The 18982-nt window shown below is 45.0% G+C and overlaps 1 protein-coding gene across 1 annotated transcript in view; it reads left to right on the plus strand.

The window, feature by feature from the left end:
* LOC146784184 (uncharacterized) overlaps positions 1 to 18982 on the plus strand; it is a 739190-nt gene that overhangs the window by 441832 nt on the left and 278376 nt on the right. The window contains exon 19 of the mRNA XM_085632912.1: positions 1732 to 1827. Within this exon, the coding sequence (XP_085489038.1) occupies positions 1732 to 1827 (96 nt within the window). The remainder of the gene's footprint in view (positions 1 to 1731; positions 1828 to 18982) is intronic.

Here is an 18982-nt window from a genome sequence, read left to right on the forward strand (position 1 = left end):
GCTATAAAGCTCTGAACGATAGAAAAGATTTCCCTTGAATTATTGCAAGCTGACTCTTTCCGCTCGGCATAATAGAGGCGTTTGGCCTCACTAATAGCTGTGTAATATCTTTTCTGGGCTTCTCTAAGAGTCTTCTTAGCCACCGGACAGTAGTCCTTACGCCAGCAGCATTCCAGATTTTTACAATGCTGCTTAAGTATTTTCAAATCAGCTGAGAACCAGGGTTTGGAGGGGGATTCCCTGTGTCGGATGTGACACGAGGGTGGTGAAAGACTGTCCACAGCCTGCATGATCCAGTCAGCGAAACAGGCCTGCGCCCCTCTCAAATCGAAGGGGAGGGCGGGTCTTGATTCTGCCACAATGAGGCCAAAAGCCACTGGATCAATTTTAGCAGTGGCAGCGTTATGTCTGGGCTGGGGATCCGTGGCACTACCTTCTACAACCCAAGACAAACAGGATAGAATGTGGTCCGACCAAGAGACCGGGAGCGGGTCCTCGATTACAATGGGAAAATTGGAACCAATGGGATCGAGGATGTGGCTACCACTGTGGGTAGGTGAACTAACCCACTGGGTTAGTAACTATTGCTTCTCCTCCAGGGGATCTTCATTATGCGTCATAAGCACCGAATAGAATAGCAAGCCCATCTTTAACATAGGCAGAGAAAATAGGCAAAGGAAAAGCATTCACTATAGTATTAAACGAAAAATAATCTATAGAGAAGCTTGACCATCTTCAGTGTCTGCTCTGGGATCCATGTCAAGGCAATAATGCCATGTGAAAGTATTTACAGATCTCCATGTGAATGCCTTACTTATGTCTGTCATTGAAGTGTTCCTAGTAGTGACACACTAGCAGCTCTACACACTGAGTAGGTCCTGAGCCTACCAGACAATGATTTGTTTGTGTTACTGTAACATAGTAGGATACAGAAAAAATCCATCTAGAAATTGATTTTGTGAAGTGCCCATGAAATGTAATGCAGCGTGAGGACAAGTAAAGAAGAGGTGCAGGTGATTTCCGGAAAATAGTGGCCAAATGGTAGAAGAAAAAGGATGGTTACCAGAGAACAATAACGTTTGGGATTGAGTGAAAGCTTTTGGACGAGATTAAGGTCACTTATGCAAAGAATACGCTGATTGGGTGAAGATTTTAGGGGCATGAGGAATAGTAATTGTGATTAGGAAAAGAATGTGGTTAACTAATAGGAGGAAAGGGAAAATACGTGGAGAATGGGAGTGAGTAGGTGGAGAACTGGGGTAATTTAGGCAAATAACCACTTCGAAAATATGGGCAATTAGTGTCAGAATAGGTGTGATTTGGTATGACAGTGGCTAGCAGAAACATGTTAGTGATAGGGAGAGCAATGTCATTAGCAGGGAATAAATGTGAGCAGTGAAGGCATATGGGGAGAATTAATGACTAATGTGAGAATGAGTGTACTGTTGAGGGAGAAATCGAAGTCACAAATGGGAAGAATGAGGCAGAGAAGGAGATAAATTAAGGAAATATGGGGAAATTCAAGGATAATAATTCTTATTATGGAAAGAATCATAGCTAAAATAAGGATGATTGAGGGAGACTGTGTACTTTGTTGTCGAGAATCCGAGAAGTATGATGTCAGGATAAATAATCACAGGGCATTTCTAATGAGAATAGTTTAGTGGTAATTGTTAGACCAAAAGGAGGGTTGAGATTGAATGCTGGTCGTGTTAACTTGTTTTTCTTCAGTTTGCAGAGAGCATGGAACAGATAAAGACCCAAGCCCTGAATGACCAAGCTGTCTCCTTCAAGAAGGAAACTGAGACTCTCATGAAGGTTTTGGAGGTACATTTAATTTATTGGTGAAAGCGATCACTCTTTACTAGATTTTTATATTGATATTAACCAAAGATTTTTCAAACTTGTTTTCTTGGGGGAGATTGTGCTAGAGCTGGGGACTGTTTGGATTCTTCATGTGGCTTCTAGTGGATTTTCTTAAAGATTCCTCACCTTATAAATTAACCTTCCAGGCTTTAGATTAGTCCCAGAAACTTTTCCCAGCAATTTCTCCTCAGTGCTGCTGGGTGATGCGATAGAGCTTCAAGATTGACTCCGCCTCCAGACATGATGCCACTAGAGAATATTAGGCATCAACTGTCATGATTGTTGCTGTTTTTCCATCCCTCACCGATGTGGTTGGGAGCCCTCGATGTCTCACTGACACAATTCCACAGCATTTCCACAGTGACTAGGTCAAATGTCTTCTCTGAATGTTTCAGAGTATAAACCTTGTTGCAAGTGCTGCCAGATGATTTCATTACTGGGCCCTCACAACATGAAACACTAAGCCGCAGCTTGTGAATTCTGTGTTTCTATGAACTCAAAGGCTATCAGGAAGCTGGAGGCCAATTTATTTTTGGCCAAGGCATGCAGAGATATGCTGAAGCACTCTACCCTACTCCTATCTAAGTCACCTGCCAGGAAGAAACATAGGGACTCTCGCACACCCCCAGGAAAGTTACCTCTCAGGGAGCACTCTCCAGAGATTCTCCCGCAAAGGCACCTTAGGAAAGAGAAGTGCTGTTATGACTCAACAAACCTGTTATGGTCTGACTCCCAAGACTGTTCAGAGTCTCAAACATTTCTCTGATGGCAGAGTGTTTCTAATCATTGGATAAGATCTAGAATAAATGACGATGAGTATGGAGTTTCTTAGTCCTTCGGTTGACCCTGTGCATGTCGAGCTTTCGGTTGGCTATGCTGGATCTGTTCAGAATTGCTCCTGTACTCTTTGAGGTGTGTTCTAAGGGATGGGGTATATTCCTGCAGGATTGTCAAATCTGGCAACCCTAACCACGATGCCGCCAGACACTGCGCCTCCACAGTCCGTAACACCGGTGCCTTTGATGAATTTAAAGCCCATCAAGGTAGTGTCCACTCTTCGGTCTCAACCTCCTTCAGTTCTTGAAGCAGACTCGAACTTTGCCCACGAAGCAGACAAGGACTTTGCCCACGAAGCAGACAAGGACTTTGCCCTCGAAGCAAACTATGACTTTGCCTTTGAAGCATGCTATGACTTTGCCTTTGAAGCATGCTAGGACTTTGCCTTCAAAGCAGACTACGACTTTGCCCTTGAGGAAGACTAGCACTTTGCCCTTGAAGCAGACTAGGACTTTGCCCTTGAAGCAGACTGGCACTTGGCCCTTGAAGCAGACTAGGATAGTGCCCTCAAAGCTGACTATAATGATAGGATAGTGCCCTCAAAGCTGACTATAATGATGTCTCGAAGCAGACTACGACCACCCCCAGAAAGCCAATTATGATGATACCCTCAACACCGACCAAGACAACGCCCTCATAGCCGTCATTGTCACGGTAAATTATTTGTGTGTTGAAAGACGAAGTTAAGTCAAACTTCAATGATGTTCCTGGCAAAGCACTTTCCCAGAGTTTAGAGACTCGTTGGGGTCAAGGAATTGTTCGACTCTGCCCTTTCAATTCCTCATATGGACAATGACCAGTGATAACTTCCTTCCCCTTCATAAAACTGATTCTAACTTGTGGGATTTGCAAAATGTGAGTGGCCTAGGAACTTCTCCAAAGGGAGATATCCCTTACCCTTGCTCTTCTGGCCCTGCTTCAGAGGAAATTTCCTAATTTCTAACCATGGTGGAAAAAACAGCCAAAGATTTGAAATTAACCTAGCCCTTTGCAGCAGCAAAGTCTAACATTTTGACAGATTTTACCAGCCTCTTCCTAAGTGGTAGAGCCCTTGCTTGAATTCATCCAGACTGTGTTGGATCCCATTATGGCTGAGTTGAAAAAGTCCTTTTAAGGCCCACCTGTCCAGGTGACCCCCGCTTTCTGTCTTTTCACCCATCGCAGAAAGTATGGTTGGCTTGGACAACCAAAATCTGATAGCTTATCCATAATCACTCCCAATAGAGAATCAAAAAAAGTGACACAATGGGCATCCAAGTCTTGGCATCTGGTAGCCTTGACCTTCACATTACTTATGCAACTGGTCACTTTATAGGAGTTGGTGGAATTTACAGTGATCAGTTCTCTAGACCATGTGAAAAAGCTGTTTACGGATCTGGTCCATGATGAAGTGGATGCATCCAAACACATCTTTTTAGGATGGGCTGGATTATGCAGACACTGTTGGTCGGTCCATGGGCACAGTTGTCACATTGCGCCACCGCACCTGGATGCCTTCCACTGGCTTCTCATGAGATGTCCAAGCCACAATTATGCACATGCTCTTAATGACGAATAGCTTTTTAGAACAAAAGTCAACTCCTCCATGGAGCTCTTCAGGAATTGCATAGCTAGGACTCATTCTCTTGACAGAGCCTCCCCAGTGAGTCAAGCAATCAGCAATATTGAAAGTTCTTTGGCTATAATAGGGCCATCCAATCCCAGAAGAGGCAGCCCCCTCAGCCAAACATCCCAGCAGCTATACAGCTCCTTATCACCTGAGGTGGATCTATGGCGGATCTCCTGCTGACCTGCTGCCTCAAAACCTCTTCACTGCCTCCACCTTCCAGTGGGGTAGGGTCTCTAATTGTTTTCCCACCAATTGGTAGATGATGACAATGGATTGCTGGGATATAGAGCTAAAACTCAAAGACTACTCAGTAATCTTCCTTTCCCTCCCTTTGAAACACCCTCCTTCCACCAGGGTGTGCTCTCTTACACATGCCAAGAATTAGGATGCAGAATTTGGTATGCTGCTGAACAAAGAGACCTTCAAGGTGGTGCCTCTGGAAGAAAGGGGTCCAAGATTCTACTTTCTTAACTTCTTGGTTTCCCAAGAAAGACAGCAGTCTGAGACTCCTTCTGGGTATCCCCCTTTATTCAGCAGAAGATGCTTTCTCTGGGAACGTTTTCAGGAGTTCCAGGGCAGTCAGAGGTTTCTAGGCTAATATCTTCATTCAAAACCATTTACCACTGTGTGTCCTAGGGTGGGAGACACACAGTAGCATTGAACCCTAAACTGAGAACTAAGTACACCCCTTTAGCACTTGACCCTGAGCGTAGTCATGTTGAGCAGTCAAAGGCTTACTCATGGAAGTGATGTGAGGTTAGAGATGCAGCCCTCAAGTTAACTGTCACAAGTCAATAATTCACTGTCCAATCAGTGCTTTTTCTTTGGTAAAGAATAAGCACTTTACTCCAAAACATTCAACTGGCCTTGAGTAATGCACTCTTTGGCAGCTTCTATTGATGTAGTTGGTGAATAAAGATGCCTTTATTTAAACACATGTCGTTAATCCTTACATCGATTTGTTGGCAATAATTGTGGCGCTGTTGACAACAAAATCCGCGCACGCTTTTGCAGCTTGGCGGGGCCTCATCAGTTGGCATGTCCTTGATCATTTGCGGAGATTTCTCCCATAGATCAGCAAGTTTGTTTTGCTCCAAGATGTAGTCAGGAAGGAAAAAAAGCCACTGTATAGAAATGTATTTGGGTGAGCGTTTTCGTGCCACATTATAACATTTTGAGCTGGTGCCTTTGCTAAATGGGAGCATGCACAGATGACAATGCAGGAATGCATACGTGTCATTGTGTCTTCGACTCATAGGCACTTAGTGTGCTGCTCCGACGATGACGCCAGCCATATTTGATTTGGATTTTTGTATATGTGATTGCTAACACCAGGTTCCGGTATAGGGCAACTACAATTTGTGATAATTTCTTCAGTGATGTACACACTGTTCGTTAATACCACACAGATGTATGCATAGTACACAGCTGTATTTACATCATTAGTGATGTGCACAATTTATGACTGAGGTACTTTATTTCTGTTTTATCCTGTTCATGGTTCTTATATTCGATAAGTGCACAACTTATTCTCTGTTGTCAGTGATGTGCACACTTTCGTGACGCATTTTCATCTGGTTAGCTCTTGTGCTCTGCGTACTGTCTAACTACAGATCACAGTTTTCTGGTCTATAGTGAAACGCACACTAATTCAAGGGTTTCTCATTACAATTGGTTTGGCATATCAACTGGTGGCACGAGATCTGTGCAGATAAGCTATAGATATAAACACAGTGCATGGTTAGGGTGTATCATTTTGGCTGATTTGTAAAGAGATGTTTTGAGAATATGCAGTCGGTCATTTCTCCTCCTCCATTTTTGGAAACACTAGGGCAACCACCCATATCTTGGAATAATTAATTTGGTGCATTCCAGACTTATTTGGGGGCTATTGGTGCTACAAGATTTAGACCGGAGTTGAAAGTTTCTTCTCCTAGAATTCTTTCTGTTTTGAAGGTAATTTGTATTTGAGCATTTCCCTGACATTGTCCTGTGAGAATTTAGATGAATACAAGGAAAGTTTTAAAGAAACTAGAGCTGTGATTTGATGTGAAGCTGAGTATAGTTATGTTGAGTCAGAAATTCTTTAAAAGAAAGTAACTTATTGGAGAAAATGTTGATTCTTACATCTCAGCACTTAGACATAGCATAGCATCAGTTTGAAACTTTTATAGACCATTCGGTGCATGATCAATTTATTTGTCAGTGTGTGAACAAATAAATACAGCAAAAAAATGAAACTATCAGAACTGCTAAGATTATTGAATCTGCTCAGAATTCTGTTAAAGAATTGTATGACACATGGAATGATGCTGTTAATATTGTATGTTCTAAAGACAACAAGAGTGTTAAGGAGATTAAAGGGTCTAAGGAAGGTTATAAATAGACTTTCCTGTTTTCAGTTTCTATTTTTTGGTAAATTCTGGTGGGGTTTTTTCAGTTTTTTCAATACCTTAATAAACAGTGGTTATCAGTGGTTACACATTTTTGCGCCATTAAAAACAACAGAAAATGTGTTTTTCCGGTGTTTATGGAATTTTAATTTAATTTTAATTATTGCTTGCTTCCTGCACTGATAGTGCATATGTATAGGTAGTGTGTGCACAGGGTATATGAGAACCAAATACATTTTTACTGCACCGGAATGGACTACTAGGTCAATAGCATTCTTCATTAAGATTGTTAAGATGCTTTCAGCATACACTCTAGCAAGTGAAAAGGATCTCTTTCAGGGAAGCACTTCAGCTCAGGTATCGATTTTGACAGGCCATCATACAACTTGTTCGTATACGTAGCTGAATTACTGCAAATACAAACAATATCACTCCAATCTTAATTGAACTTGGTAGGAACTTTTTTCAGCAGCATTCCAAGTGACACTGTGTTCCATGTTTACCAAACGCCTGGTGTCATGTTTTCACCACTATCTCAGATGCTTAGTGACAACATTTGTTTCACACATACCTGTCACTACATCTTGCATTGAATGTTTGAAACCTGGGCTGTTTGGCAATTCACTTACAATCAATACTGACTCACTAGAAAGGGGGACAGATGTATCAAAGGACTTCACCCATTCTCTGTCTGTTGGTAAATGTGATGCTACATTTCTGATGGATACATCTGCCAGTGGATTCCTCACCTTGTGAATATCCCCTGCGCCAGCAACATTCGGAAACTTTTGTAGCAGTCCACGCCGATGTGGTCGAAGACGACGTCACAGAGAAACGGCTCCGCTCGCGACTCCACTGACGTCACCGGCTCCATAAGAAGACCTCATCGGCGTGATGACGTCAGTTCCCTTTTTCCGCGCCGACGACACCAACGGATTTCGGGAATCGTTACTAGTAGCTGTTCTGGTTACTTTGTTTGTTTTTCTGGTTTTCTCTGTCTTTTTTGAAAAATGTCGACAAGGAAGTCTGGTTTTAAGCCTTGCCGTGAATGTGGCAAACACATGTCTATCACCGACCCGCACGACGATTGTGTTTGGTGTTTGTCCTCGGACCACGATGTAGAAGGTTGTTCGAGTTGCAGAAAGATGAGCTCGAAGGCTCTTAAAGAAAGAGAAGCAAAGCTCTTTATCGCCCGGATGAAGAAAAAGGAGAAAAGAGGAAGAAGAAGGTCTGGATCCAGGTCTAGGTCGGGGTCGGCTTCCAAATCGACTTCGGGTCATGCTTCAAAGAGCAAGAAGCATAAGAAAAAGAGGAGGCACTCTTCACATCACCATTCCGATAAAGGTACGACTTCGAAGACGAGATCGCCTTCTCGACATCGTAGGGAGTCAGTGTCTCCTTCTCCAGTCCCGACTTCGCCTCCGGCGCCTTCTTCTCCGGTGACTTTGCCGGCTCCGGCTGAATCTCCGGTGCCGGTGTCATCTCCGACGCAGGTTCCATCTCCGGCTCCAGCAAGTGCTCGGGCTCCGTCTCCGACCCCGGGCCAGGATGAGGATCGTCAGGCTCCGGGTGAGTCTGTGACGCCGCTAGTTCCACCGTCGGCGCCGGCAGGCCCGAGTCCGGTGTTACCTGACCAGTATCCGGCTTTCCCTACTCCAGGTCAGGACCCCTCGCATTATCTCAATGCAATGTATGGGGTGTTTTCACGGGCCATGTATACCTCTGGTGCACCTATGGGTCCGATGGGTCCGATGGCTTTCAATTTGGGAGTGCCGCAGGTTTACCCTCAAGCACCGTTTATGCCATTCTTCCCAGCGACGCCGTCTTGGCAGCTGCCGGCGCCGAGAACATCGACGCCGCTTCCCTCTTCACCGGCGCCAACTCGACTTCGTTCAACGCCGGCTGCTCCAGCTGATCCGCGTTCGACGCCGCTGCCGGCGCCGTCGGATTCGAACACGGCGCCGCCGACGCCGCAGGTACGGATCCGTTCGAGAAGGGAAGCGCAGAGAGTGCTAGAGGAGAGACGCTTTCTGATGGAAGAGGCTGAAGAGGGGGAATTAGTCGAATCCGATGAGGTGTTCGACGAGTTGAAGGAGGCAAGTGGACTAGATTTGTCTCCAGAGTGGGAGATCACTCCACCATCAGACGAACCCTCTAAAGACGCAGCACCCTATCATGCGGTAATTAGAAAGGCTGCTGAGTTGTTGGACCTTCAATTGCCATCCAACGGAGCGGTCGTTCCAGTTCTGAAGGTCCTTCGCCTGCTCGGTCTGTTCGCCTCCTGCATTCTGTTGGTCAACCATGCACGCTGGCACATGAGGGCGCTCCAGTGGTGCCTCCGCAAGCAGTGGTATCAGCACAAGGGAGATCTCAGGGAGTCTGTGAGGATCTCCAGAGAAGCTGCAGTGGATCTGTCTTGGTGGAGCGTGGAGGGCAATCTGTCTCAAGGAAAGCCCTTTCATCTACCTCCATCGGTGACCACAGTGATTACGGATGCATCCACTCTAGGGTGGGGTGCTCATCTGGGGGATCTGGAGATCAAGGGCCTTTGGTCTCCGGAAGAAAGGTTGCTGCACATCAACCTTCTGGAATTACGGGCGATACGTTTGGCGCTCAAAGCCTTCCTCCCTTCCCTTCGCGGTCAGTCTGTTCAAGTCCTGACGGACAACACTACCGCGATGTGGTATATAAACAAACAGGGATGAGTGGGGTCTCTTTGTCTCTGCAGAGAGGCCCTGCGTCTATGGTCCTGGGCTCAGGACCATCAGATTTGTCTGATGGCAAATCATCTGGCCGGAGTTCTGAACGTGCGTGCGGACAGTCTCAGTCGGCAGTTCTCCGCTGACCACGAGTGGAGGCTTCATCCGGAGGTGGTTCGTCGCGTCTTCCGGATGTGGGGAACTCCTCGGGTGGACCTGTTCGCCACTCACGAGAATGCTCACTGCCCGTCATTCTGCAGTCTCCAGTATCCGATGCAGGGAGCGTTAGGGGACGCGTTTCAGTTGAGTTGGGGCTCACGACTCCTTTACGCGTTTCCTCCCATACCCTTGATTCCTCGGGTTCTGAGGAAGATTCGCCAAGACTGGGCCCAAGTTATATTGATCGCCCCGGATTGGCCAAGAAGGGTGTGGTACACAGATCTTCTCCACCTCTCCTCGTGCCCTCCGCTCCGTCTCCCTCTGAGGGCAGACCTCCTCTCGCAGTCGGAGGGGCAGGTTCTACACCCCCACCTCCAGAGCTTACACCTTCATGCCTGGAGATTGAACGGCGCAACCTGAATTCTTTCTCTCTCCCGCCGGATGTGGTGGATGTTATTTTATCGGCCAGGCGACACTCCACCAAATCCATATACTCCTATAGATGGTCTAAATTCGTTCTCTGGTGTGGAGAGAGGTCAATTGATCCCTTGAAGGCTCGTTTGTCTAACATTTTGCAGTTTGCCCTTTCTCTTGCTCAGCAAGGCTTTGCTGTGGCTACAGTTAAAGGATATTTATCGGCTTTGTCGGCTTTCCTATGCCTGCCGGATCAGCCGTCCTTGTTTAAATCACCTATTGTACTTAGGTTTCTCAAGGGCCTCACAAATAAATTTCCTCCTACTCCTTTTATTGTACCTCAATGGGACTTAAACCTTGTACTGACTTATCTTATGGGTTCTCCCTTCGAGCCCTTACATAAGTGTCCCTTGAGACTGTTGTCTTTTAAAACGGATTTCCTCATTGCAATCACCTCGGCAAGGAGGGTAAGTGAGCTTCAAGCTCTTAGTTCAAAACCCCCATTCTTGACTGTGCATGCTGAACGAATGGAGAAGAAACATCAAAGCACTAGAAATAACATAATGCCCTTGACAGTCATAAACACATTTGAAACCATCAATAGAATTACAGTCATAGAATCACTGGTATAGAAGGATGGACAACGGGGAGGCGGGTGGGTCAGTGAGGAATCCACAGGCAGATACTGTATCCACCAGAAAAAGCGTTACCGAAGGTAAGTAACTTGTTCTTCTGATGGATACATCTGCCAGTGGATTCCTCACCTTGTGAATAGATTCCACAGCAGTCCCCACTCCCGGAGGAGGGTGTCCACCCTTCTACACCAGAAAATCCTGAAGAACAGAACGAGCAAAATGCCCGTCCCTCCTCACCTCAGTGTCTAAGCAATAATGTTTTGCAAAGGTGTGAAGGGAGGCCCAAGTTGCCACCCTACAAATATCCTCCACAGGAACCCCCCTAGACAAAGCAGAGGTGGAAGACTTTGCTCTAGTGGAATGAGCTCTTAAACCCTCCGGAGGGCAAAAGAAACAAAGGAAAGGTTAATCAACGTGGAAGAGAATGACAGTAGTTTGCTTAAGGTTCAGGTAGCTATTCAGGACATGATGCTTGTTGTCAAAGTGGGCGGTATTATGACTTGTGACCCTTGCAAGTGTGTTGATGATTATATTGAGGTCCTAGTTGGAGACAAACCTGTAAGATTGTTTGTTTGCTGGTTGATTCAGGAGCCAGAATTACTATGATTGCACAGGAGTTATTTGATGAGACGTAACCAGGTAGAGAGTCGGAACCACCTGATCATGCTCCTGTTTCCTAAGAGGAGAGGAGAATTGAGTTTTCAGGTTTTTCCGAAGACATTTTGTTTTTTAGTGGAAGGAAAATTTTCAGGAAGATTTATGTGGCAGTTAAAGGACTCTGCATTTTAGGTTGGTTTCATCAGGGTTTGTTCCACATGGTTATGAAGCCTGGGATCAAGGATCAAGCTTCTTTTGTATTGGACAGTACAGTTAATGAGATGATTCAGAATTATCCTTTAATTTTTCCATTCACTCTTGGAACTAAAAAGGTTTTCAACATTTGGTTAAACTTAAAGAGGGGCGGTCCCCGTTAAGCACAAGTTATATCATGTGTCAGGTAGAATCTAGAGAAAGAACTGTGGGTGTTAAGTACCAGTTCAGTACCAGTTTAAGGATGGCATCCTTAAAATACTTGACTGCAATTAATCATGCCTACTGATTCTTCTTGATCTGTCCTCCGCCTTCGATACGGTCAAGCATGACAAACTTCTGTCCCTACTGCAATGAAGGATGGGCCTCTCGGGCACAGTGCTGCAATGGTTCTCCTCCTTCTTGAATAACAGAACTCAAAGATTCAAGATGAGGAATTCACTCGCGCAATCCTCTTTGGTCACCCTTGGTGTTCCTTAGGGATCTGCCCTATCATCCATCCTTTTCAACCTCCTAATGGAGCCTTTGGCGAACGCATTGAGATCTGCGAACATCCCACTGGCGTAGCTAGGGGGGGGCGAGGGGGGCGGTCCGCCCCAGGCGGCACAATTTTGGCTGCAGACCCGGGAACTTCTACTCGAGCCCAGTCTCGCTACGGAGAACCAGCTGACCATTCAGATTACCCACCATTGGCGTGAACAGTCTTGGCTCTCCGTTTTCCAGCACGAAGGATTCTTTAATCGCGGCGAATTTTCTGCCGCTTTTCGCGTACCAGGACCTATCCAGTTCCTGGCCTAATTCCCAGGAATTCCACTGCTCAACTACCTAAGACTGGATTTCCGCTGTCCCGCCAAACGGAATAAGTGCACTTAGACTTAACACTCCACCATCCTCAATCTTGACGGTTCCTATAGTCCTATTCCGCTAAATCCAGATATTCCCTTGTGGCACAGGAGATCCTTTTAGCTCTTTCACCTGCTGTAATTCTCGCTCTCCAGCGGCACATTGCACAGCATACTTTCCCAGGCATTTCATCAATCGGTTAGTCCTGAAGAGATCCCACCAATACTTTGGGGATCGAAACGTCGTCGACTCACATCTCTAATCTCCTAATAATACATTGTAAATTTTATTTGAGTACGAGATGTTGTTCAATTGTGACTTTCAATAACCTTTATTTTCACAAACACAAAAAGTCACATTTTAAGTCACTTGCCTGCGGCTAGGAAATCGGCTGATTTCCTTTTACAACTCACGGGCTGCTCACTTATTTCACCACATGTATTTTGGTTCGTAGCAACTGTATTATATCTGAATCATTTTTTGAATAAAACATATAATCCAATTTTTGATTGGAAAATTGTGAGATTATACCTATCTTTAAATTGAATGGGACCTTGTTTCTTAAAAATACAATTTTGGGGGTGGCCGCGCGGCACTGGTCGCCCGTTGCGGCCGCGGCGGCTTTATAATTTATTTGGGTACACTGTGTCCCCAAATAAATTATAACGGCTGCCGCGGCCGCAACCGGGCACCAGTGCCGCGCGCGCGGGCGCGGGCGCGGCCCAGTTTGAAAGTGTGCGCTGAGCGCACTTAGCACTGACCAGCCTCCTCGCTACTAATGACCGCCGTCGGAAACATTAAAAAAATACATGAATTTTTTTTTCAGCCCTGCCCTCGCAATGAGAACGACGTAGCAGTGATGCATCACGCGCTTCACGCTACGCGCTCTCGCGCTCATTCTGGCCTGGGGCAGTCAGTGCTGATACCTGGGTAATTTGATGGCTCTGGAGACAGGTCTGGCGGCTAAAGAAGTTCGAACCAACCTCGCCCCTGCCTGCCATAGAGACCCTGGAGCGAGTCACGAGTGAGGTAAGAGGCAGATGGGCGGTGATAGTCCTCCCTTTCTCCTGCTGGGCCGGCCCATTAACGTATGCTGATTGAGGTGGGCAGGGGGCCTGAGCAGAAGTGTGGTCTCACTTGCAATGATGTATGGCGCTCAGCAGTGTGAACTAAACTATGCATTTTTTTTTATCCAAGTAAAGTTAATAAAACATGCCCCCCACCCGCCCTCTTTCTTTTGACAACACTTAGCTGAAGCACTGTTTTGCGAAAAGGCAATACGTAAATGTGGGCCACTTTTTTGGTGGGGCCCTGGCCGATTTGTTATCCTAATCTAATCCTGGCTCGGGGTAACCGCCTGCCTTGAGTGTGTGAGGATTACATGAACTGAATCAGAGGGCACCGATTTCACTGCTGAGGCCGATATGATCTCACATTGCTCAAACCCATGTGGGAAGGTGTGATCTGTGTCCAGGGCCGGTTTAGTGCTTGTGGCACCATATGTGACAATGTTTGTTGGTGTCTCCCCCATCCATGGTGAAGGTGATTTCCACCTCCACTAAGGATTTCCTCCCCACCACCTTTTAACAGAGCCCCTCAAGTCTCGATAACCAATCTTTTTCAGACGCATTTAATTAGTTATATAGTGCCACTCATGCATGTGTAGGGTGTCTGAGCACTTTGCATCACACACATTGCATAGGGACAATCAATCATACGTGTGTTAATCAGCATATAGGAAATGTTACATAAGCCAGAGGTCTACAAGGTGTATGAGTGACATATAGTTAAAAAGTGCTTGGTCTGGGGAAGTGCAAACTGAAAACGGAACACCAAAGTTAGGGGTTCTCTTTAATAATAAGAATTGATTCAATCCAAATGAATCCTTTTTGCAACATTAACCTATGCTCTAACCTATACTTTGCAGTGTGCATGCAGTTCTTCGATGACAATTAATAATTCACTGCTCTATTTTAGGATTTTAACTTATAAACTTCAAGTAACGAAAGGATGTCTCTTTTAATAGCAGTAACTCACTGACCTATTTACATTATATGCACTTTGTGATCTGCATGACATAAGTTCTTTGCAGCAGGCATAATAAACCTTTGAGTTAGTTTATGATCAGTCAAAACATCAATTACAGGTTTCCCATCTTTCTCTTCCTTTTTGCTTACAGTGTGTGTGTGTTTTACCCTCCCTACCTCTCGCACAATGTCTGAAAAATAAGTGCTAGTTCTTAAAACGTGGCCCATACCGACCACCATCGGCTCTAATTAAACACAGCATACATGCCAACGTTTTCAAAGAGGGGAGTGGGAGATTTTTAAATGAAATTGTAAGAGGGCATTTTGCCCATTGGCTTCAGTGGCGTAGCTGGGGGGGGGGGGGGGGGGGGGGGGGGTGCAGTCCGGTCCAGGCGGCACCATTTTGGGGGCGGACAAAGGCATTCAGATAAGGCTCGGCTTGCTTTCGTGGTCGTTCGGGGACGGGCAGAGAAGGAATAGGACTCGGGCAATGTCCTCTTCTTTTTTGTGCTGGCAGCTGTCCCCCCACACCCCATCTTCCTATTATTCCCTCTCTTTCTGTCTTGCTCCTCACTTACTGAAAACCATAACTTGAACAAACGGTTCACAACCTCTTTCCTTCTTTCATTTAGTTGCTTCCCTGCGAAATGGATCCAAAAAAGAAGTGCAGCGGGATGGACAGAAATAGAAGGTTTTAAATATGAAAAATAAATACATAACTAAATAAAGCAAGACAGAGTGATTGCAAAGTGGCCAGATTGGTTTTATTCACATCCAAACTCATCAACCTCACTTTACAGACTTTGCAGTGAAGCGCTACTTTTGTTTTCTCGTCTTTCTTTGAACAGCATTGTTGTCCCCAGGTGGGGGAAGTGCACCATTCCAGGAGGTACTGCAATACCTGGTTGATGGATGGATTGGAAAACAAAATGTGTACCTTGGCTCTGTTAATGGATGTGGTCTTTTAAACCATACTGCTTACGTTTATTAAGGATATAAGCAATGGACATTGAAACGGTTCTCTTCAGGGCCCTGAAGTCATGTCCTTAACTTTTCAGGTAAAACCACTCACTGATTTCTGAATAGTGAGTGAGAGATCGTTAAGGTAACCATGTTGTGTCTGCTTACATTTCACATGCTTTACTTAATCTTGCATTCCCTATGAGTGTTTTTGATTTTACTTTTTTTTGTAGGCAGCGTATTACTCTTATCAAGTGCATAATTTGAATTGAGCCACATCCAAGTGTTTATAGCGGGCACAATTAGGTTGTAGCTGAAGGCAGTGCGAGTTTCTCTCAGTGGGGCAGTATGGTGTTCAGTGGGGGAGAGAATGTGGCACTATGGCCAGAGCTGTCGAATTTGGAACTGGGGAACTGAGTTCAGCCTTCATGACCAGTCCACCAGACCACTCTACTGAGGGAGCATATTCCCATGCTAGACCTTCCAAGGCCCCACTAGACCTTAGCAGGCTTGATGTCTTAGCACAGCAGGTGTACCCTAGTGGTGTCAATTGTGAGTTAACCTTGAAGGCCTGTCCACCACAATCCATACTGAAGTTCATCTCCAGTCTTGCGGGCAGGCCTACGAAGCAGCACACCCTAGAGCAACAGTGATCCAGTCACTGTGACTCTGTCACTGAGGTCACATGAACCTTGAGCAGGTTAGGGCGGTGCGAACGGTGTGACCTCACTGGGTACCTATTTCGGGTGGGTGCGTAGTGTTTGCAAGTATATTATGGTTTAAAAAAAACTTGCTGCCACCTTCCTGGCCTCCAGCAATTTTCAGAAACAATAAAAATGTCATGATAACTTCGGTGATTAATGTTCTTCCTAGAGAGAGATCCGAGTTTTGTCTAGTGGAAGGGTTGACTCCTGGAAAGGTAGCACAGAGGGTTAATATGCCTGCTGCAAAGAACATGTACCATGCAGATCACAAAGTGCACTGCTTTAATGGGGGGACCATGATGAATGGTCATTTAATGTCAGCTGTAGATGGTGGATCCCTGAACAGTGTCATGTATGTGCATGTTTGCATTGTGTGAAGGGGATTACCAGGTAATTGTTCACGCAGCTCTCTGATGGATGTCACATGCGGTTTTTCTGAGTCCCCAGATAGATCATGCAGTCTGTGTGTTCTCTTTTGTACTGCCAGTCACTGCCAGTCACCAGTGTATTCAACTGTGTAGCCTTGGACCGTGTCATGTATGTGCATGTAACTTGCATGATCGAGGTAACTATTAGCGGCGATACTACGTGTCTCTCGGTCCTCTTTCAAGTGCTTGCCGTCCTTTTTCCCCAGCAACTCCCCCCCCCCCCCCCAGGGGCGGCAATCTGAGGGTTAGCCCCGGGCGCCACAAGCTCTAGCTACGCCCCTGGAACATCCTGTATCATTTATGCGCTGATGACACCCAACTGTATCTGAAAATCACCTCTCCAGAAGATTTCATTGCCCTCAACACTATTCTACTGAACACGCAAAGCTGGCTCACTAACAACCACCTCATGCTGAATACCAAACAAACGGAATTCATCCTCATCTCGCCACCGAGCCACACACCAAAGCTAGACTTATGGTTAAAACACCTAACCTCCTTTGACTGCGTCCCCCTCATCATTGACTCAGCAAAATCACTAAGAATCACTATAGACAAACATCTGAATATGCAGTCGCACATCTCTAGTGCCTCCAAGGAAGCTAATTACAAGCTGAGTATATTAAGGAACTCAAACCCTTCCTCCCTCAGGCTGATCTAAAAATGGCAGTACAAACCCTAGTGCTACCCAGTTTAGACTACGGGAGCACCACCCTCTGTGGTCTTCCTAAATACAAGCTGGCTCCGCTAAGAGCAGCATTGAATTATGCGGCTAGACGGGTATCTGGAACCAAGAGAAAATGTCACATCTCTCCAACCTTGAAAGCCTTGAATTGGCTGCCCTACGAGGCAAGAATACACCTTAAAGTGGCCTGCATGACACACAAAGCAATTCACAACAATACACCTAGTTATCTGGCTCTAAAGTTGGAAAGGTCTCGAGGCTGCAGACGACTTCGAAGTGCGAGCACTCTCCTTCTGAAACCCCAATCCTTCCATAAGAAGAGAACTGGCTATAGAGCTTTCTCAGGAATTGCACCAAGGATCTGAAACTCCCTACCTCCAGTAGTTCGTGGAATCACTTACCTTACCGCCTTCAAAAAAGAAGTAAAGATACTACTAATGAACAAATTCATACCATAAGTCTGATTTCTATGATGTCACCGAGTCATCATTATGATCGGAATACTTTTGCCGACCTCAAGTGGAATGGTTGAGTCCTAATTATGTATGACGAATATCACTACCCTTACTGTTCAATTACCGTATGTAGTGTAAAGCTTTGCTAGTGGAGGGTCTCTCTTGGTTTTATCTATACACTTCATATCCATTGGGATCCGATCGTGATTATAATATGTATGTTTGCTAGCACACTCATCTAATGTTCTTTAACTGTATATTGTACTACGTCCTACAGTATCATGGTCCTCTGTTAATCATATATCTGCTATTCCTTTTGTACGAATTGACACTTTTGAATGTATGTATACTACCTCAACCATTTTTGTTCTTATACTGTAAAGCGCTCTGATACCCTCGTGGGTCACGTTCGCGCTATATAAAACTTTATAAATAAATAAGTAACAAGAGGATCATTGAGCCAGTTGAAAAGTCATTATGATTGTCTCCACTCATATATGCTGATCTTAGAAGCTTTAATAGGGAAATTGGGGTTGATTCACATCCTCTTTCCGAAATTTCAAAGTTGTTGGCGTTAATCAAGAACTCAAAATAGTTATCTGAATTGGATTTATCTTCAGCTTATCATCAAGTATTGTTAGAACCAGATTCAAGATTTTTCACTGCATTTATTTCTCCAGTGAGTACTTACTGTAGGATGCATTTTGGTTGGCTTCTGCTGCCTCTCTTTTTCAGAGGGTAAAGTAAAAACTTTTCAAGCATGTTGAAGGGGTGCCAGTTTGCCAGAATGATTTCTTGATTTTTGCGTCTTCTAAAGAGAAACGTACGATTTTAGATAGAGTTCTGTCCATTATGCTAGAAAAGGGAGTTGTGTTAAAAAAGAGAAATGCAAATTGAGTAAAACAAGGGTGGGAAATTTTTAACATATTGTGTTGGGTGACTGTATTGAACCTAGGTCAGGTTTAGTTGAGGCCATTGTAAATGCTTCTCCATATACTGATAAGACTGGTCTTAAATTCTTTTTTGCTCCATGTGAGTTTTGTGCTGGTTTCATCTCTGATTACTCTACTCATTACACCATTGTTGGTTTCACTTAAGAAAAATACACCATTTGTATGGAGTAACGTGTGTGAAAACAGTTTTGAGTGGTTCAAAAATATCTTGAATGCTCTTAAGCTTTGCGTGGGTGTTTGTTGACTTTTATTCAAAGTGTCCATAGGTAATATTTGTTTCTGAACCTAATGCTAAATCTGTAGTCGATTTTATTAATATTGTTTTTTTATGGGAAGGTTTCCAACAGTTTTTGGTTTTGGACAGTGGGATTGAGTTTGAGAGTGATAAAGTTAAAAATGTCTTGGGTCCAGTGACGTCAAACAATTGAGAAGCTCACATTATAACCTGCTGTTAAAAATGGGGTTTCTGGTTGGCTAGGGCTTGCACCTAAGCCAGGCAGAAACC

The sequence above is a fragment of the Triturus cristatus genome, chromosome 11, assembly GCF_964204655.1.
Source record: "Triturus cristatus chromosome 11, aTriCri1.1, whole genome shotgun sequence".
Lineage (NCBI taxonomy): Eukaryota > Metazoa > Chordata > Amphibia > Caudata > Salamandridae > Triturus > Triturus cristatus.